The 22354-nt window shown below is 40.4% G+C and overlaps 1 protein-coding gene across 1 annotated transcript in view; it reads right to left on the minus strand.

Annotated features, from left to right (window-relative positions):
- KIF26B (kinesin family member 26B) overlaps positions 1–22354 on the minus strand; it is a 295183-nt gene that overhangs the window by 112496 nt on the left and 160333 nt on the right. The window contains exon 5 of the mRNA XM_048298554.1: positions 3055–3238. Coding sequence (XP_048154511.1) covers positions 3055–3238 — 184 coding nt within the window. The remainder of the gene's footprint in view (positions 1–3054; positions 3239–22354) is intronic.

The following is a 22354-nucleotide window of genomic DNA, read 5'->3' on the forward strand; positions in this document are numbered from 1 at the left end:
CTTCCTGCTGGAAGCAACGCCGGGACCCCAAAAGCCGCTTTTCCCTGCCCTGCTGGAGACCGAGCTGTGGCTGTCCTGCTCCGCTGCTGCTTTGAGCTTTCGCTACGCTGTAGCCCTGCTCGCCCTGCCTGCCTGGGCCTCCGTGGTTTTTTCCCATCTGGATACATCTCGTCTGCCACCCGGGATTTGCGTCCGTCCCTGCCGTTTCAGCCTGCTGTTCCTGAGAGCCCGGGATCGGCTGCCCAGCGGTTTGTGAAGCCTTTGTTCCATCCCTTCCCGGGATCCCAGGGCACCAGAGCCGCGGGTTTCCCGAGCTCGCTCCGGAGCGCCCCCTGCAGCCGCGGGGGAACCATCGCACCTGCCCTGCTCACCGGGAGCCGCCAGCGCCCCTGCCGGCTGCGAGCGGAACTGCACCCGAGGGGAAATAGCCTGACAGCCGAGAAGGCTGGCACTGGGTTTGTGATTGCTGTTACTGCCATAGTTGTTGTTGTTTTGTTTGACTGGTTATATACATATATATATATAGTAAAGAACTGTTATTCCTATTTCCCACATCTTCGCCTAAAGGCTCTTGATTTCAAAATATAATAACTTGGAGGGAAAAGGGGTTATATCTGCCACTTCAAGGGGGGCCTCTGCCTTCCTTAGCAGACACCTGTCTTTCAAAACCGAGACACTCAGAAATCCACAATCCTTGGCAACGGCCATCCTTCCAGTTCTGGTGAACCAGACTTTCCAGTAACAAACTGTCACCTTAGAAATTGCCCAGCCCACTCAAACCCAAAGGGAAATAAAGTTTTATCACACTGAGATTGCTGGTAAAATGCTATTTAAATACAAACCAGGAAAAAACCCTAAATTATTGAAAACAACATTTAGCTTCCCTGAACTCACTTCCTCCACATGAATTCATATTTAATAAATTTATACCCTTACAGAAAACACTATATGAGAAAAAATGCTGAGAAAAGTAACTGGTTTTATCAAAACATATCCCAACCACACTTTACAGAACACATATAAACAATGAAAATTTAAAGTAAATAAGCTGGAAATTCCATTACCTCATCTAAAGTTTTTCCAGTCTGACAGATAAATTACATTGTTATCCTGAAGTTATTTACTTATTGTGCCTCACATCTATTTTTGACATATTAAAATTAAAATTGTGCTACAGAGGTAAACTGATGAGAAACTTTGATGAAAGTATACAAGCTTCAGGTCATAATTATAAGGTGCCTCCTAAAAGAAACCAAAAAGGTGAAAAATGAAACTGGCTTCCAGAAACTGCAGGTTTTGCTAATGGAAATGTGGAAAAAATTTAATTTTCTCTAATTTGACTATATGAAATAACCTAATTTGGTTTTCTGCTTTGAAGAAGCATGTGTGTCAATGTGTTAAAACCTCTTAGCTACTTATATACTCTGATAGCTTTGGGACAGTAAGTCTGAAGTGAAAAGAAATATCCTCCTTCATCATGTAGGCTGCAAAATTTTAGTTTTACTTGCATACCTAGAAAGCCTGGACCTTGTTCTAGTACATGGTTTTGAAGAAGCCAATCACAGGTCTGTTTTGGAGTATTGCAAAACTGCTTCCCAAGCCCTCTCCACTGGAAACCAGTGGTGAGAGGAATAAGAAAGGCTCAAATCAGCTTGGAAAGTTCAGACAGAGCTATGTGTAGACCCTTTCCTTGGGACATATGAAAATAATAATCCGGAAAAGTGCTGACGCAGTCCAAGATGGGAGATGAGCCCCTGTTTTCAAGAACACACCCTTGATTATTCCTCAATGGAATTTTTATTCAGAGGTAACTCGTCCCAAGCACAGAAAAGTAAGACTCCTGAGAGAATGGCTTCTATTGTAAATCTATTCTGTAGCAACTTCTTATAACAATGAACAGGTTCCAGTTTACTCCTCTTTCCCCCACTAAAATCAGAATATGCATCCCTATTAAACTTTTATAAGATCATGACAGATTTCTACATTTTTTTCCCACCTACCAGGCCAGAGGAAAGGAAGGGAGCCCCATGTGGAGGGAATCTCTTTTCAAACAGGCATCAAACCAGCCATGAAAGTAATACCATTGTTCTTTGAAAGGAAACCCTGGAACTGCACAATATAAGAAAGCAAGTATCCAAAATCAGCAGTGAAAATTCTGAAGCCCATCCTATGCTCAGCAATCCTAGATCATACATTACAGTTTCTCCTCTGAACAAAAACTTTCACCAAATTCATTGTCACTGCTTAGTATTCAAGGAATATGGAAAAGCTATGCACACAGATGCTTGCATAAGAAACAACCTTGATTAAAGCAAACTGCTTTTCTCAACAACTGCATGTGCATATTCCCAGATGTAATATGCCAGGCTCTCCACTTGTAACAGGGAAAAAGGAAGGGCCACTCAGACAAATTACAAAGCAACAGCAAACTGTATACCCACCTCCTCCATCGCCTCAACATACATATGCACCTAAACAGTATTTTAAGAGGGAATGATTATGCAGAATGGGAGGAAATAACACGACAGAAGGAAAAAGGAGCAATTTATCATTATCAGCATAGGTTTTGTTCAGGTAGATGTACTGGAAGAGAGCCAGCAAACATGAGCCAGAAAGAAATTACAGCCAAGACACCAGTCTGGAAAGCAAGGGATCAGGAACACAAAATATGCCATAGCAAGCAACTGCTATCCAGTTTATACAGCCACAGGGACAAACTACTCCTGAAACCCAGAATGGATATTACCTCCTGGCAGAATGGACATTAACTCCACCTGGTAGCACTGTGGTCCCAATGCAGGTGCATTAGTGTAGCTGGGCTTTGAAGTGTATAACTGCTGCACAATTAGGTCTGTCTGTGTTAAGTCAACTTTAGCTTTATTAGAAATTCACTTGCATTAGTTAACTCGAGTTGTTAGGCCTTTTTACATGTGTTCAGGTATCAGCTACAGTAAAGCCAACTGAGAGAGGACATGGTTTTCCTTAGTGTTTTGCACAAGGATAAAATCTTCTGCCAAAGAAAATAAGTGTTTCGGTGATATTTGCAAGGCCTACCTTGCCCAAACCAGGAGTGTCTTTCACTTTGCTGACTGCCCTCAACAAACATGGTGGTGCAGGGGGTGGGGAAGTCTGAAGGATACTGCTGAAGCAGGTAGAGAAGAGAGGAGATTCAGGAACAGATGATGCAGAAGGCCTGTGCTTCTTCTTTTTGGAAGAAAGGTTCAATTTCTGAGCAGCTCTGTGGGAAAAATGACAATAGTAAGCTAAAACAACCTCAAACATCAACAAGAATAAATGAAAGTATTTATCAGGTTACTGTTTATGTAGGCTCTCAGTTTTGCCCTCATTGATCCCAATAGTTTCATAATTCTTGTTCTTCCCTCATTAGTACTATTTTAATGCCAATGACCACAAAGTTGCTCCAAATTTAAAGTCTGCACTACGTAGGGTCACAATCAGGCCTCTGTCACTATCTTACCTGTTGAAACAATTCAGCCTGCAAGAAAGCTCCAAACCCAAACCAATGAGCTATATGACAATTTCCGTTTTAGAATTACAAAAGGTTCACACAGAATTGTGTCTCATGCATAAGTCTGATTAGGAAATGAACACTCGCGCAGAGTTAATTAGTAATAAATGCTCAGGTGACTCTGCTGAGGTGTAAGAAGCCTTGCACTAGCTGTTCAAAATTTTTATCACCTCTTAAAACATAAGCCAGTCTAAAAACTGAACAAATGGTGACCAGTGAAAATATTGCTGTTTGTGATGAGATGGAGACAATCATACAAACTCCAGCTGCATTAACCACTAAGCAGGGGAAACAGTGAAGACTGTTTTTAATAGTACAGTATTCTCAGATAAGAATGCTGAAGTTTGTATAGACTTTGATTGAAAAGCTAAGCTTTCCTGGAACTGAAACATTCAGTAGTTTTGTTTTGCAAAATGTTTTATTTTGAGAGATAATGCAACATTCAAGTCTTTGTTGCAGCTGGTTTGTTCCAACACTTGTGCATCCTGCACTGCCCAGGTGTAACATCAATATTAATCATGTTGTGCCATGGTTTCCCTTTTGCAAAACAGAGCACTTTAAACAGAGCAGGTCAGGGGGAGAACCAACTCAAAGGAGAGATGGATAGAACAATTTTGTTTGCTTCGGCAGACAAATTGGGACTTAATATATATATAAAAGCAGTCTGTGCTGACAGTAGCTCTCCTTACTTTGCTGAAGTGTGTCACTCAAGACCAATAATTCAAAATCCTCCTAAGTTTTAAGAAGCTGTAGCTCCATTACACTGGTATCAGTTTATATTATCCAAGTCAAAACTTACAAAAGTAATTACATCATTTTACCCAAAGGAGTCAGGGGAGACTGAATATATACACATTTCAATATGCCAGTAACTGGTGTTTGTATCAGGTGTCTCAGACACATGGACAAATGAATGCTTGGCATGACGTTGCCATATTGCAGCTGGTCACAAGCACACTGTGTGCACCACCAGTGTGTGTTCTTTTAGCCTATGGCAAGTGCAAAGCGCTTCCAGATAAATTCATTTCTAATAAAAGAAAAACACTAGGAGATTTTAACTGACCTGACACAGAATTAGAACTCAGAAGTTTCTGTACCACCTCCCTGTCCTTTCTCTTCATGCTGACCTGAAGACTGCAGTTCATAACCTGTCCCTCTCATTTAAGGATACACTTTCTTTTTCATAGAAAATGTACCCAAAATGTGTTGGTCAAAACCATTTTTACTTTTCCTTGCAACATCTCCATGGTTTGAGAGGATTCAATTATTTCAGCTTCCACACTGTCCATTGCTAATACTTCTATGAAGTTGTCCATGCTGAATCAAGATATTCTGTACATCTTATTTTCACTATAAAATTATTTCAAGAGAAATCTTGTACTCTACTTGAAGCAACTGAAAATGTAAATGTTGGTCAAACATACTGAAAGCTTTACCCCTTTAGTCAAGTGCATTAGTCCAGTCTGAAATATAAGCACTAGCTCCATCCACTATGGTCATCCATCTGGTCTCACCGACTCATGCCCTGGTGAAAGTATATTTCCTAAGAGCTGTTTCCTGAATTGACTGACAGAGCCATTATCCCTCTTGCCACTAAATTCTCCTCCAGAATTTGCTGTTCTTTTTACAAAGCTGACAGTGTAATACAAACCACTTCCTGACCCAACCAAGCACATACCAACATTTTCTGAAAAAAAAAAAAACACTGTTGGAGGTACCTGGCCTTTTCAAAATCTTGGAACTACATTCTAGTTTGACAGTTATAACCTTTGAGATTGCATTCAAATGGAATAACCTGCATTTTCCTTATATTTTTGGCCTGTGACTGGAAAAATGTATGAAAAACAATGAACTATTTCTCACAACTTCATGGGCCTCTCTTTTTTTCCCCAATGAGAGGAAATCAACACATGGCAGGCTAGAAAATAATTTACAAGCCCTATCAGACTTGACTGAATTTTGAAGGGGATCAAAAAGGCAGTAGGCATCAGGTAATTCTCAGAGCATTTAATTGGGAAGAGAAGGCTAGTTTAACCACATGTAGGCTGCAATATGATACAAATACACAGAGTGTGGCTTTCTTGTGAGCACATTTGCGTGAGCAAAATCCTTCAGCCTGAGTGGCTAGCATTGCTCCAAACACAGCTGGTCATGCCAGCTGGTACTGATTTGGCCCTGTGATCTAGCACAGGAGGTTACAAATTCTCATATTTTACTTTTCCAGGCAAGTCAGAGGCCTGGCTCTCCCATGCAGACTCTCTGGACCACCAGGCTTCTCAGGCAAGGCACGAGGCTGGACCCTGGGAGACCTGAGGACGGTGCAGCTCACAGCCTGCACAGCTCTGCCAGCAGCTGTTTAGGCTCTGCTCTTTGTACAGGAGCCAGCTATTTTATTTTTTTCATTTAATATCTAGTATAATAGGGCTCTGATTTCCACTTGAGACTCTGCCTACTGCTGCAGTAATGGTGATGGCAGTGATGGCAGCATGGCTTTTTGTGCTGACAATAAGCTGATCATACTCCAGGTTGTATTAGCTCCCATTTGAGCCAAGTGATATCAGCTATGGAATATGCAGGGGTGTGCAGGGGGCTCCAGTGCATTGTAAACCACTTCCCCACTGTGTGTGGTATGGCTGTGGTAGGGATTGCATCCACAGAGACTCACAAGGAATTTGATCCAAATTCAATTTTCGAAGGGTATAATTTAAATTGCATTAGACCACTGTGTGAACATACTTATTCACAACAGAACTGTCTTTAATGTCATTTTACTGAATTACCTTCCAAAATAATGCATATTTAATCCAGTTTAGCTAATATACTTTGGATTAACGCCTTCAGATAATTTGGACTATTTCTTTCCTGAGAGTCCCGATGCAAACAAGCAGCTGGAGACTTTTTGAAGGCTTACAAGATTTCTGGCAGAGCAAATAATCACAAGATCAAGAGCTGAAATTGCAGGGGGGACATTAGAAAGCTGATTAAAGTTCAATCAAATAAAACTAATACATTGCCCTGGCAGGAAAGGGAAACTGCTTTGAAAGTCCACCTGATCCATAGCAAAGACTGAGGTCATTTCTTGAAAGGACATTCTCTGCTTTTTGTTTTTTAAAATACAAGTTTAATAATTTATATCTTTCGGCAGTCAGAACTGTTTTCACACCCCACCAGAAACGGTGATATATTTTTTCACCTTAAAACTTCCCCAGCAGGCTGGGATTTTCAAGCACTTTGAATGTAGAAGTAACTTCCCTACCCTGGAAGACAATTCAAGACTGATAGGAACTTTCTGAAAGCTGAAGATGCTCCATGTGACTTACTGAAGAAATGGAAGTAAACCATCTTAGACCTAATACTGAGATGCAAGGGGGAAAGCATGCTCTTTGGAAACATGATTAGAGAGATGAATGAACATAAATGGATTAAATAATCCATTTTTAACACAGAACAAAGGCACATCTCGGAGTGGTGCAAAGAACTCTGCTAAGTTATTCATACTACTTATAAGCAATACAAGAATGAAGTTGCTTAAACTCTAGGCAAAATAAAAGGCATTGTGGAAAGCTCTGTAAATATCTTGCTTAGAGAAGTCATTGGGGTGATTTCTTACAGTACAACATATGTAAGGAAACTCTGTGGAAAGAATAGTTTGAAAATTCATGGCTTCTAAATTAATGCTAATAAAATTCAAGGGACACTTGTTTAGCTTGATAAAAGAAAATGTTTTTTTCAGCAACACATCATGCAAGGCAAAGTTAAAACTTTAGGACTGTCAAAGTAGAGGTCAGTAGGCCCACTAAGTTCATTAGATTTAGAAGGAGGTGGAGCATTAAGCAGATACTTAAAATACTATTCACATTTGTGTCAGCAAAGTTCATTGATAAGTAACACTGACTGACACACTCCTCCATCAGTGACATCTGAAGAGATTTCCTTAGGTGAGTATCTCTGTATAATTATTCCTTACTGGATGTTCATACTACACTAAGATGCATCCAGTACTTATCACCCTTGGAAATAGAATTCCAGATCATAGACGATATTGAGCTGGCATATCAGTTTCTGTGTCAAAATAGGAAGTGAAATTTCATTTTCATATCATATTTTCCACAGAGAAAATTACTCACAAGCTATGGATACTAAACAGTCATGTATTAACTAACTTTATTGTAAATATTTACAATTTTAATTCAAACTAAAAAACTATTTTTCTTCCATATTTGGAGGCACAATTCCATCTTATAGTAAAACTATTCTTGGCTGGGTGCACCATTCAAGGAGTAAGGTATGAACTTTATCTCTGCAAGGGATGGCTTACCAGAGGATGTGATGGTTAGACAAGCCCAAAGTATGTTAATGACCTTCTATGGCAATTAAAACACTACCTTTACTTACCCAAAACTGTCTTGCCTGCTGTATTTTAATGTATGTTGGAAAATAGATGGAAGTTTAGTTTGGAAATCAGTCTTCTGAGCAAACTCTCTAAGCATATTTGTGCAGGTATATCATCAGCTATAAAATAGACCTGTGTATCTGTGATCAGCAGTGTTTGTTACCCAGCATGAAACATTTGTATCCTATGGTCTCAGGTTGAGCACATATAGTGAAAGACACCATTATCCAGCCACACCCTCAAAACAAGAGCTGTACTGATGTTCTTCTTTTCTTTCTTTTTTTTTTTTTAACCCCAGACATAATTTCTCCCGTAGAACAAAGCAGAAGTTTTAGACTGTCACCTACAAAGTAAAATGTAATCTGTGTAGTATTTTAGTTAACTGACTGCGCTGGTTTCAGCTGGAGTAGAGTTCATTTTCTTCCCAGTGGCTAGTGTGGAGCTGTGTTTTGGGTTTGTACTGAACGCAGTGAAGATAATATAGAGATGTTTTTGTTATTGCTGAGCAGGGCATACACAGAGCCAAGACCTTTGCTGCTTCTCCTACAGCCACACTGGTGAGGAGGCTGGGAGTGCATGGGAGGCTGGGAGGGGACACAGCTGGGACAGGTGACCCAAACTGACCAAAAGGATATTCCAGACCAAATGGCATCATGCTCAGAATATAAAGTGGGGGGAAGAAGGAGGAAGGGGTGGAATGTTTGGAATGTTGGTGTTTGTCTTCCCAAGTCACCATTATGTGTGATGGGGCCCTGCTCTCCTAGAGACAGCCAAACACCTGCCTGCTCATGGGAAGTACTGAATTAACACCTTGTTTTGCTTTGCTGGTGTGCATGGCTTTTGCTTTCCCTGCTAAACTGTCTTTATCTCAACCCACGAGTTTTCTCGCTTTCACCCTTCCCATTCCCTTCCCACTCCCACTGGTGGAGGAGAGAGAGAGCAGCTGCCTGGGCTTGGCTGCTGGTTGGGGTTGAACCACGACGCTGGCAGAATGTCAAACAAAGGAATACTGGAATCCTGCCACTAGTTTTGATTATTTCCAACTCAAATGTTTGCCAACATGGTTTCCAAGTGTATTTTCTGCTTTGGGTAAACATGTTTATATGAAATTTCCTAGAAAAGTCCTCGTGGTAGCTGGAAGTTAAAAAACAATGGGATACTGCAAATTTACAACCATGCAGATTCTTTCTCTGTGAGAAAAGCCAGTCTTGATTTTCTGTCACACAAGGTCACTCAATAGTGTTTCATCCAGGATCTTTCATTACTAAATTATGTCACCTACATGCTGCCCATACAAACTGGACAGAGTGCACTGAATGGGATGTTCACATTTCTGACTGTAGGGCTCTAACCTACCTTCTCCGAATTTTCAGCAAAATTGGTTCGATTTCTTCCATTCACCCGCATAGGTGATGCATGCTCAGTAAGGCCACATCACAGCCAGGCTGACCTGAGTGCTACCACCAAAAAGGGAGACACCACACCTGCCACTGCCCTGTCTACATACTTCCTTTCCCTCTCTTGCTTCTTCCTCACATTTATTTTGGCTTGCCTGCTACTGCTTTGACCTCCTAAATGGGCTTGTTCCAAGGGTGTTCTAAATCATACTTATTTGACATGGCTAATATGCCTGAATTCTATGGCAAGGTCTTTCCCAGCCTTAAAATCTGAGGCATGTGGTATGAACTGTGGTTTCATATAAATCTCACATTTCTATCTGGAGGGCAACAAATTGGCCAGGAGCCATGGCTTCCTCTGTGCCATGCCTTCCCTTGCATCTTCTAAAGCAAAGAGACGAAAGATGCTTTAGAGGATGTTTAACCCACAAGCTAACAGCTTGCTCTGCCACCCCTCCACCATCTGCTGCAAACCAGGGGTACCACCTGGGAAGCTTGTTCAAGAAGCAAGAACAGCCTCCAAGAGCTTTTCCTCATACCTCTCCATGGAACAGTTTTTTCTCACCCAGAGCGAAAGCAAAAAGACAAAGTGATAAATCTTGCAGCTGTCTTGCCATGTCCCTTCTCAGTCCTCATTCCCTGCCTTCCAACAGGAAGCTACAAGCTATAAACAAGAATCAGGACAAACTGTATTCCACTTCAATTCTCGGGGTGGCCAAACCCAGGGCTGTGGTGTTGCAGCCTAGTAAGATATGTAAGGAATGAAATAAAAATCCTCAGAGGAACACTTTCAGGATTTGTAGTTCCAGTAAGATTCTTAGTATTTGTGTTTAATTATTTTACAATGCCTTTAAAATCTGGAGATAATTTGAGCTTTCTGCTCATTCTGTAGAAGGTATAATAAACATCTCTCCAAAGCCCAGTAAACACTTGCCCCTTATTGTTCTCTTTATTTTTATGCATGCATTCAATTTCATAGCAACAGTAAAGCTGTCCCAGGCTCTAATCTTTCATATCTTGGGTGGTAGTTCAGACATTTTGGCCACAGTGCCTTAGTGACTGTCCTCTCCCCAGGAACTGTACTGTAACTGTCAAGAAACTACTTATTTTTAATTTAATTAATTATAAAAAGTCAAAATAGATCTTCAAACTTTATTCTGGATAGGTCTTATAAAAGCTGAGGCACACAGGCAAACTCAGTGAAATTAACATCACAGACATGCTCTTATACTAGCTTCAAAGTTGAGTAAATTCTTTGGCAACAGAGCTGCTCCTAGATTGCAGCAAAATGAAGATGAGGAGTATGCTTTCAGACCAAGAGCTTAAGGAGAAGCTCAAAGTTCTACACAACTATACTGTGGGACAGAGGACTCATATTCTAACAGCTGTTATTTGAGGGAAACTCCCAGTTTTAGAGAAGGATAGGACAAGATCTGAAACAAACCCCTTCTCATGTCATCACTGTTTGATTCACAAAGTTCTCTTCTGCAGGCAGCACTGTATTCCAGCAGAGATCTTTTTCTCTAACCTGTAAGTTCCTGGAAAACTCTGATTTGGTGACAGATGTCTTTCTGCCTTTGGCAACAGGATTATTCATTAGCACTCATGCATAAAGGTAATGTTGGCAAAAAAAGAAACAACTCAAACGAACCACCACATTTGAAATTTCTACAAGAGGTCATACCCTTGTCCTTCAATGGTACCCATCAAGAAAACTACATATTGACTCAATATCTTGATACATTTAGCTAAAGAAATATAATTTCTGATTTCTTTCCTTTCTTTTTCTCCTCCTTCTCTTCTTAATATGGTTCCTAAATTTCAGGCATTACTGACCAAGGTAGTGGTCACACACACTACAAAAATGACCAGATTCACCTTTTCTGCTGTTATTGACTGCAGACACACATAATCAACCTGCATTTTTAGAGAAAAAGAGTGATTTTGGTAACAAGCAGAAGAACCCAACCATGTGGAAAATGTTCAGCAATCAAACAAAGAAGAGAAATCACTAGTCAATTTTTTTAAAGAGTGGGTAAAGGTTGTTTCTACTATTAATCTAGCTTGTTTTTCTCTACAAAAAAAATGGTTTTATAAAAAATGGTAGTCAGACAGATGACAGTGCTCACAACATTATCCTTTCCTTGGAAAGCTCTGAGGATCAATTGGATATGTGTCGCTGCGTGCTTAATGCATGAAGCAAGCTGACCAATTATACTTGGATAAAATAAAATAAGATGTTTATCACTAGTTGAATATAGGAAGAAAAACAGATATATTTACTGTAACTCAAATTAATTTAAATGTAAGAACTTATCAGTTACCACCATGGTTACTTGGCAACCCATTTTCAAACCAGAGTAGACTTTAATTCAGTCACACAGAGCTGAGGGCAAGGACTCTAGTATCTTCCAAGGAAAGGACAGAAACAGGCCCCATCCAGCTCAGCCTTTGGGTGTTAAGACATATTGCCCATTTATACTGAGGATTTATTTTGCAAGGCACCAGCATTTCCACTAAGTGGAAGGAGATGTGCACTGTTTTATCTTTGTAGTGTTATTATGTAAAACAAGAAATATACACAGATGTTACACTTGTTAACTGTAAAATAATAAAGGTATAGATCTACAGTTACACTGCCTTCTTGTGAAAGTTCCCCAAGGAATAGCTGGCAGATTTTCCCTATGTCTGAGATAACACAGGAAATGCCAAACCATTGGACTGGACTCCTGGTTAGTCAGCCCCTTGCTGACTCTCCTCATGAGCAGTTGTGACAGCTCAAAAACGTGACTAACAGAAGCTTTGCAATGAGGGGCCCACAAACCACTGGCCATTTAATAACAGTCCTTAAAATCACATAAAGAAAATTCTTTAGCTGTAAGTTTTATGGAGCTTATACGATTACAGTTATTCTATTACCTTGAATGCTAAAGCCTGACCACATACTGTGCAGAAAGCTATTCTGCTTCATATCTGTCCCATTCAGCAAAAACCTCTCATAACACCAGGAGAAAATGCAGCCAGCACACAGATTCACAGTCCATTTTGTCATTGTTTAACTTTCCGGTTGGCAGAACCATAAAAAGGTTAAAAGGCAGGTATGTTTTACAGGGGGTTTTGCCTCATCAATATTTTTGAGGTCAGCACATTTAAAATAACACCAGCATACAAATGGTAAACTATTCTGACAATGCAGATGCACTGAAATTCAATGCACTTAAGCCCAGCTCTGACAAGCCATCTCCTGTCATAGTAAAAAATATTTCCTCTGAGAGTTCCTGTTAGTTTTGCCTTGGACTTATTTAAGTCACCACCAGGAGATGGTGATAATTCTTTGATACACATTGTTTTCAGCTACTGGAGACTACCGCTGTTACTATAAATAACATGCTATAGTCCAAGTCTGAGGTCTTCCTCTTAGCAGACTGCACACACCCTAAAATCATCCAGTCCCAACAGCTGATACACAAAGCAGACAAAACAAAGGAAGAAATTTTATGATCCCACCTTCCTAGAGACAGGCTGAAGCTCAAAGAAATTTATGAATGGTGGGACCTAATAAATTCATCTATATTTTCTCAGCAGATTCACACAAATAGTTATGGTGATTTTGAAGATGCCTAATAGCATCCCCTCCAGTACCTACAAGAAGGGTACCAAGATGACAGACTTGTGCTCCATACCAGGATATGGAATGAGAACAAGAGCTAGTGGGCATATGTTGAAGAAAGAGGAGTTTGGACAGGGTATAAGGAAAAGCTTTTTCACCCTGAAGGCATCCAAGCAATGCTGTGCAGTTTTTGTGCTTGGGCAAGTTTAGCCCCAAATGGATAAAAGCCTGGGCAACATGTCCGACCTCAGAGCTGAGCCTGCTTTGAGCATGAAGTTGGATTAGAAACATCTTGATGTCCCTTCCAGCATCTACAATCCAATGATGCTATGAAAGAAATGTCAATGTCAATCTGAAAGCAATAAAATATCATGCTGTATTTTTTCTTTCAAAATGTACTTTCTCTGAAAATTTTCAACAGAATCACTTGGTGTCAGTCTCAGAAATTTATGAAATTCAAAATTAAATCTTTAATTTTCAGTATATTAATTTAAATATAACTGGAGGAATGTCAAACTACAGTTTCAAACTGAAAATAGTAATAGCTACTTCTTTTCTGCAAGATTTTTATGAAAACACATTACATTTTTTTTTAATTGTTTACTTTCTGGTAGCATATTAGCTAATCAGCACATGCTGATGAATTTAGTTTCATTTGAATGAAATTATTTGAATGAAATCCACATTTCTTGCTGAGAAAAAAAATGACACGAATTTCACCCAGGTCACCTTCGATGTGTTATGATAAAACCTCTCTCTATCTACTGAAGTCTCAGGCAGTAATTCTACACAACACTAAATGTCCTCATATCCTACCACTTTCAGGGGAAGTCCCATGTGCCCAGCCTCTTGCAGGAATGCTCAGCATTCTGCTGGCTTGGACCCCACCTCCTTTGGGAGCTGACCTTAATATTAAACCTACTTTAATCATGCTGCAGAATGATTATGAAAAATTATGAAACTGGAAAACACTATTAGTGTTGGCAATTTCTGATATTTTTAAAACAAACCTTTTGTTCTTTTTTTTTTTTCTATTTCCAGTAAAGTGAAATTTAAAAAAACCCCATGAAATTAAATACACCACACAGAGTAGTAAGGCGTTGCCAGAAAGAATTGAACTGTACAAATGTGCAGCCCAGGCACCAAAAAGCAGAATTTATGACATGTAAAGTCTTTAATCTGCAGCTTTTTGCTCATTACCTGTTGAGATTTCAGTGAAAGCCAATTAATTTTCAGTTCTGAGGGCACTTCTCAGTTGCACAAACCACTATACTGAACAAGTTTGTTTCTTAGCAAAAGCAAATTTTTGAAAATACCTCCAGAAGTGGGAAAATAAGTTATTTGCAATGGCTCAAAATTTTATGCAAAAATGTTTCTCTAAACTCAACCTGTCTCATATAAAGAGGGCAGGAAAACACATTTGCTGTTTGATTTTACTTGGATCTCAATCTCTTTCGTGATTTGTTGATAGAACCTATATTTGCTGTTCCACATGAATAAAGTGCCAGTAACTCCTGTTCAATATTGCTGAAATACAGCTGAGAGTCAGGGGTGCAGGGGGGAGGGATATTAGAGGAATTAGCAAGGGTCTTGTCTGCTCTTCTGTAACACCAAAGGCACTGCAGTCTCTGAGTTTCCTGGGTCCACAGTAGATATTACAAATACAAGGGGTAATATTACCCAGAAAAACCTTTTGCCTCTTAAAATGCACATGGCCCCCTCTAAGAATAAGACAAAAACTGTATTTCTTACTATATTTCTTTTATACCAGAGGACAGGAGAAGGAGAGCACTTTCTGTGTACAGTGAGTATACTTTGCTTTCCAGAGCAGATGATAACAAAGAAATTCATCTGCTCCTTTTGCCCTACTACAGCCACCTGCAGCAAGGCTCAAGCAGGTCAGATGCTGCCTCACCCTATGTTTGCAGAAAGAGAAGTCATTATTTTCCATTCTGGAAATTTGATCACACTCACACATTCGGTATATTGGTCATTTTAAATAACCTAAACTGGCCAGAAAATAGAACTCAGAATTTAGTTTCCAACATCACAAGATTCTGCCCTCACTTGAAATGCTTTTATCAGATTTAAACAACAGAGGATGGAAACCTTATTGACGGGGTAATATAGTTAAAATTAAGCTGACCAACTGATCTGCTGTATCTGAGGTTGACTCTTTGTATTAAAGAACTCCTCAGCTCCTTCACAATAAAACATATTCCTGTTGAAGCTTCTGAACAAAATGAAAGTTTCATTCTCTCTGGAAGATACTGATCCATTTGGGACTAATTCAAGCTTCCTAGATTTATCAGTTTAGGCCTCCTGAGCTCATAACAAACCTGTGCAGTACTCTGAGGAGCCTCAAGCAGACTCTCCCTTCACGCTCCCATCCCAATTCTTCTGTGACCTAGTACCCAGCAAATGTAGCTTGCAATCAGCCCTCTCTAAAAGGCTTTTTGCAGATATCCATATATCATAGCCCTTTGATTTCTGACGACCAAAAAATTCCCCCTGCACCCTCTCACTAAGCCACAGAGTTTTATACCAGTCCTTTGGCTCTAACAGGACCCATTAGACTCACAGTAATTAGTGGGGCTCTCCACAGCTTTGTACACAGCCATATGGGAGGCCATGCTCCCCAAAATTAAGTTATTTTTAGTAAATCTTCTGTTTTATGCACTTGCAATATCACCAAAAACTGTGGGCATCACTGAAGTAGCCTCAGTCAAGTAGTCATTCAAGAATGAATGTTACAACTGAGAAGACTGACAAATATTGGGGGGCAAGAGGGGTTTAAAGTACTTTAGCTTGAAGTAGCTGATAACACAACCTTTTTACACCACAAAGCATACTAAATTTCTAAATATAAACTTTATTCTTCTCCCTGATATGTAAAGCCACAGTCACACACTGTGTGTCCCCAATGCAAAAACACTGCAAAGCTGATATAGACGGACAAGCCACATAAATATATATTTTTTTACCCCTGTTTAAACATAAATTATCCCACTGTCATTTCAACAGTATGGTTACAGCAAATAGCCTTCTTAGTGTGAAAGTCTTTATCCTGGTCAGATTATTCCTAAACAGCATGGAGAATAAGGAAATACAACATGAAGTACTACCTAATGACAAATTTGCAATTACTCAAGAATGGCTCTACTGATACAATGATTTTGGCAAGAAGAAATATGGCCCATAACAAAAATTGTTGCTTTGTATATAGATGAACACACACATGCAATACAGCCAATCTCACTTTCCCCTGCACAGATCAACATCCACACCAGTCCTGCATGCACAGACCAAAGACGAAAAGAAAAAGAAGAAAAGCACAGGACAGGGAATCCATTTGGGCCCTTGTTAGTGTAAGCAAACACCATCACACTGCTTCACACTGCTTCACACCTGAGCTGGGACAGCACAACTCTGCACCAGACAAAGCAACTGGCCACAGATCTCTCCCTTTCAGTCATCAATATCACTGACTTCCTTTTTCCCTCATTTTATTATGTTCTCTGGTAGCTATTTTCCATCTGTCATGTTACCTGTTTTTCTTTTTGCCTGGTTACTGCCACATCAATTCATTTAAACAGGTACTATCAGAAACACAGCAGGCAGATGAAATGCATTCAGCTCGTCACCAACAGTCCAATGCTCCCCCAGGGGTGATGTTACAGTCTTTATTCTATGATTAGCTCCTGCCCACTGCACCAACTTAGACTTTCATTTGCTATTCTGTTCCCCCAGCTAGAGAGCATTTATCCTCCTCCTCTTTGGATTTATTTTCTGTTCTAAATACCTTGTAAGAGACGGTCCGAAAATCCCTCATCTGCCTCACGATCATCGCCGAAGACAGAGACTGAACACAGCAGTCCTGGCCTGGCTGAGGTGGGATTGTCTGCCAAGTGTTGCCTACGGGTGTGCCCACTGGGAACTGGTACGCATTCCTGAGAAAATTAGTGCAGGTCACAATGGACTGCGCCGTTCTTGCTGCCCAGGCGGGAAGGACTGCGCTGAAGCGGAAAGGAATGACCTGTCCTGTACACCTCTCTGGTACACCTGTCTTGTACGTCTGTCCTGTACCTGCTTCCCAAAGCAACGGGCCCCATAACAATGGCTGTAGATTTCCCAACCTCTTGGCCAGTTGCCCCTCGCTTCTGAAAAGGACTATAAAGGGACCTTCTGAAATAACCGAGTCCGAGATCTCCCCACGGAAAGAAGACGAATCTATTGGCGGAAGACCACGAGGACTTCATCTCATCCGTTGGTAGCTATTGCCCCTCTTTTTCCCCCTCTCTACTTTGTTTCTCTCTCTCTCTCTCTCTCTCTCTTACTCTCTTCTATTGCATTACTGTGTTGTGGGCACTTAATAAAGGTGCACTGTTTTGATTAAAACTGAAATCTCTTGTGTCCTTTTACACTCTGAGATCGATAAACGAACCATCACGACCCCCGCTTGCATTAGCGGATCGTGACATACCTATCTCTGAAAATGCAGATAGGGAAGGAAGACCCATGGACTATGTGACACAATTAGTACCAGGAGAAACAGTGTATCTGTGGGCCTTTTTGCATGGTTATATTTCACACATCTCACACTGCAAGGAGGCACACTCTGATCATTAAATTCAAATCAATAATGTAAGGGGCAGTTTCAACGACCCTCCGGAGATATGACTGTGCTCCAAAGCTCACTGAGGCCAATCTTGGGTCACTTGTTTCTGAATGTATGATAAATTTTCTCTGGAAGTTCAATTTTACAAGGACCCAGGCATCTCCTGTGGTATGTGGTGCATGCCTTTACCTCCTACTGAGACTAATGGGACCTTAAGGGGCTGGACAAATTTCAGGAACAGGCATTTTCTGAATTATAAAAGCAATTCCTGTCTGTGGACCTAATCCAATACCATGATGTATGCCCTGTATTGCTGTTGAAAGAAAAAGAAGCGCGAAATATTCATTCTCTTGAAGAAGGAGATTACAGAAAACCTGAAAGTTAGAACACAAGGCAACCAGCTCATGCATGGAGCTCATCAACACAACTCTTAGGAGGCTCCCAGGAAAGCTGGCTGGTGGGGCAGCCAGCCAAACTGGGGTTACCACGATGTGTGTTAGGAGGGCAAGGCATGATTACACTATCATTATTTACCAAGCAAGATAGAGAATTTTTTCAAGCATGACTGAATTGCATCTGCCCTTGAACACCTGGCAGGGAGTAAAACTGTCTCGCAAGCAGAGAGAGGTTTGCTGCCTTTGCTGCAGATAAACTCACTATCATGAGAACTCCAAAGAGCAAGGCATTTAGTAATTAAAGGAGTATAAATATAGGGCATGTGACCATGTCGTTTCCCCTTCTCTATCTGATGTCACAGGAAAGCATGGAATGACAAAAACAAAGCTTGTTTTCATGTTCTTTTCTACCAAGACTAAATAAGATTATAGCAGAAGCAGACAGACAGTCACACTGGCAACAGTGTGATATTGTGAAGCTGGTTGGGGGGAAGAAAAGAAAAAAGCACCAACTCAAAAAGTCTTTCAGCAGTCTATTTTAAGGAGGCATCTTATATAACAGGAAGCAAGCACAGTTATTCTGGATTCTTGAACACCGTCTGTCACATCGCCATGAGCAAAGGAAGTATAAAGAAGTATGTGAGACCATTTGAAGACTGTTAGTTTTAATTAGTCTGCAATAATGCTGGTTATATAAATCCTTGCAGGTTGAATTAGAGAAAGAAAATACCATCGAGATAAAGCCTACATAATATCTAAATCATTCCAAAGCTAAGGGGAAAAGACTTTTTTTTTTTTTTTTTTTTTTTTGCAAATGGCAAGCTCAGACGTGAGGGTGGCGATCAGTGTGTGGTATTTCCAGGCACTAACCACTAACACAGCTCTGAATTCTTCGGGGCAGGAATACACACTCTCAAGGAGGCAAGGCACAGGTGGCTGTTCCTTGGCAAAGGAGCACTTTTCTGTCCAAAAGCTACCAAGTGAAGCATCAGCTGCCCACATATAATTTAGCAGGAACACTAGAAGGGTCCCTCAAGGTTGTGGTAAACCAGCTGGCTCATTAGCCACTACTCCAGCCTAGTCTGCAAGTGCTACTGTGGTGCCCAGAGCTACTGGTGCTGATAGCTAACACAACTCCTCTACCTTTTCTCCCTACAAGAACAGCCACATAACACAGGGCAGGATGGAATACTCCATTTCTTAGGTTTCTAGCACAGGGATTAGAATTTGGCTAATAGCTTTGGTCATAGACAGTGTTTAGGATGAAAGGATGTACTAGAATTTTAAAACCAGTGAAACATTTCAGTGTCTTAAAACCACACATACTTTTTTTTTTTTTTAAGCTTTAGCATAGATGGAAAGAGAAATAAAATTGTCTGTATCCAGTTGAAAAGAATGCTGTGTCTAATTCAAACCGGAATTTTGATAGTTTCATTTCTAAACCAAAAAACAATGGTTCACATAGCTTTTCTTTACTAACCTGGTAAGAGTTAAAGGAGAAATTGTGTGGACACTACCCAGACTTGTGGAGCTTTACCCCATCCAACCACTGTCTGCTGCTCCCAAGGCTGTGCAGGTGTACAGATCAGAAATAGCCCATATCCAGAAAAGCAATGCCACATACACACTTTGCAAACCTCAAGAAAAGAAAACATAGTTTAGGCATTAAGATGTAACTGTGCATAAAACATCTGGGGAAAATTTTCAGGAAATCTAAGTTAGCTTTGCTCCAAATACTTCTGACTGATTTCACAGCAGCTGGTTTACGGAGAGTTTGAAATTTGTCCCACTCTTTATCCCAATTAGATACAAAACCAAAAGCTTCTAATCCACAAATGACTGCTAAAATAGCAGATGAAAAGAGGAAAGGATGAAAATTAGGTCAGCTAATAAAAATACAAATAATATTGAAACTTGCAATAACTGAATATTACTAAATGTTGATATAATGCTTTACCAGTTTTTATCCATTTAGTTCTTGGTATGCTGACTCAAAAAGAGAAAGACCCATTTAGGCACGTCCTATGCATGTAATATCAAGCCCTCCCTTCGTGAAACAGCATCTGTGTATCTCAATGTTAGGAACTTTTCATAGTGACTGATGTCTAAACCAAGGAAACATATTGTTTTGATTATACTTTTCAAAATATTGAAACTTATAAAAGAAGCAAAGAAGGTAATAAAACTCCTCCACTTCCCCATCCAAATAACTATAATCACATTAATTATATTGCCTTCCATTCCGTCATTACCTTTACCACATTATGGTTAGAAAATCAAATGCAAGAAACTTTTCTTTGTGTCTGACAATAAAACATTTTGCTCAGATGTTCCTAGTTAGAGCTGTAGTTTCCGTCACAGAAGTACAACAGTAGGGAGGTGAAGCCAGAAAGCCATGAAGTTCCTCAAATCCACAGAGATGGTACAAAGCCAGAAGGAATGGCAGAATTACAGTTCCCTGGGCAAACACTACTACTGCCTAACAGACTGCATCTGAGAAGGTGTCTCGACTGAATTTCACAGTAACTTCCCACCCCACAGGGTACCTGCTCTAGCAATACTTTTCTCATTTATAGGAGGTTTTGAAGAGCACGTTACAAACTTCTCCCTGCAGCTTTCTGACTGCATCTGTTTCTTTCGTCTGCGCTATCCAATGTGCAGGAGTGGCTGCGAAAGAGCAAAACACACAGCATGTGTGTAACTGGGAGAGGCAGAGAGAGATGCAAACACCTGCTGGGACTCCATTTAACCAGTAACCCAAGAATTCCCTTGCAGAGGGCTGAAGAGGTTAAGCCTTTACCCCTGTTTCTCCATACAAACATGCACAGAATGTAATTTTTACCTCTGCAATGCAATGAGTTGAATATAATTTACTTAGCAAAGTACACACAAACATAAATAGACATAGCACATATCTCTCTTGTATAGATGCAAACCTCGTCTGTTGGAACAGCTGAAGGAAAAGGCATGTTCAATTACTTCAGTGCAAAAGCCAAGGCTCACATGTAACAGCCAAGATGATCTGTAGTTCCCTCTGCTGCCCTGCTGGTCATGGTTTGTCATATTGGGAGAGCAAGCACACCCCCAAGGGCTGTCCTTTTATCCTACCAGTGATCCAATTTACAACACTGACCCACGAAGAGTTACATTGGCAAAACACCCAGAAGGAAAGGGAAGGGAGGTCAGTAAACTGTGGCATGAAATCAAGATGTAGCCAGAAGCATGGAGAGGAGTGATTCCCTTTGCCTCTCTCTTTTTCTGTGCCACCATGGTCCTTTCTTTGATCTTCCTTCCAGCTGTTGCCATAACATGGCTTTCAATTTCATTTCTCTAACTGCAGTTTGATTTAAGCATGTTTGCAAAAACTCTCCTGAGATTTTAGAATCACTGTTGCATGTCTCCTTACTCAAATAACAATGGAGCCTGTTCCTGAGGTCCTGAGGCCTGATTTTTCATTACCTTGCAAACTCATTACTTGTTTACACCTGCATAAAGTTCAGATGTTTGAGCATTATAAACTCAGGTGGCCTCAATATAAATGTTTGCACAAGAGGCAGAATGTCAGAGCAAGCAAAGCATACCCTCCTGGCAGCAAAGAAACATCCTGAGCAACACTGCACCATCTCCCTACAGCTGGAAGAAGCTCCAGTGATGGCATTTGCATAAGCTCCCAGTAGTACCATGTTCATACAGCACACACAGAAAGCACACTGCAGTCTGCTCCAAAGAAAGGCATTGCCAGAGGCAGCACCGGCACAAAGGGGATGTGACTGAAAGCAGTGTCAGGAATATGTCACTACGGGACAGTGGGGAAGCCACAGGCTCCTCAGACACAGCTGTGCCTTAGACAGGCAGAATGCTGTTTACAGTTTCTCTGAGGCTCCCTTCTTTTCCAGGTAAAAAAAAAAGTTTATCAATACAGCAGGGTCTGTTCAAAGCAAAAATATGAAGACCTAATTAACAATAAAAAAAAGATATTATCATATATATTATTAGGTGTGCAAGGTGCTGGTGGTGCTGAAGACTCCTACTATGTTTTTTTAAGATCAAATAAGATAAATAAAAATTTTAAAAATTAAATTAAAAATAAAAATAAACCCCACCACTAAAATATTCCTCAGCTTTTCCCTATACTTTTACATAATCTCATACCTTTCTGTGGAATAAACTGATATAAACTGGTTTTATAAAAACTTCTAAAGGTTGTCACTGTCTTTAGCAAAACCAGACTGATACTACATAGGATAATTCATGCTGGAAGGCTAGTCTCTAGTACATCCCCCTGCTCAAACCAGGGCCTTGTGGCTTCATCTTGTTCTCTCTCCCACACTGGAGACCATCTGAGCTGGACACAGTGCCTAGACAGAGCACAACAAGTGCTGAGCCAAGACAGAAAGTCACATCCCTTGACC

The sequence above is a fragment of the Corvus hawaiiensis genome, chromosome 3 (genome assembly GCF_020740725.1).
Source record: "Corvus hawaiiensis isolate bCorHaw1 chromosome 3, bCorHaw1.pri.cur, whole genome shotgun sequence".
In the NCBI taxonomy this organism is placed as follows: domain Eukaryota; kingdom Metazoa; phylum Chordata; class Aves; order Passeriformes; family Corvidae; genus Corvus; species Corvus hawaiiensis.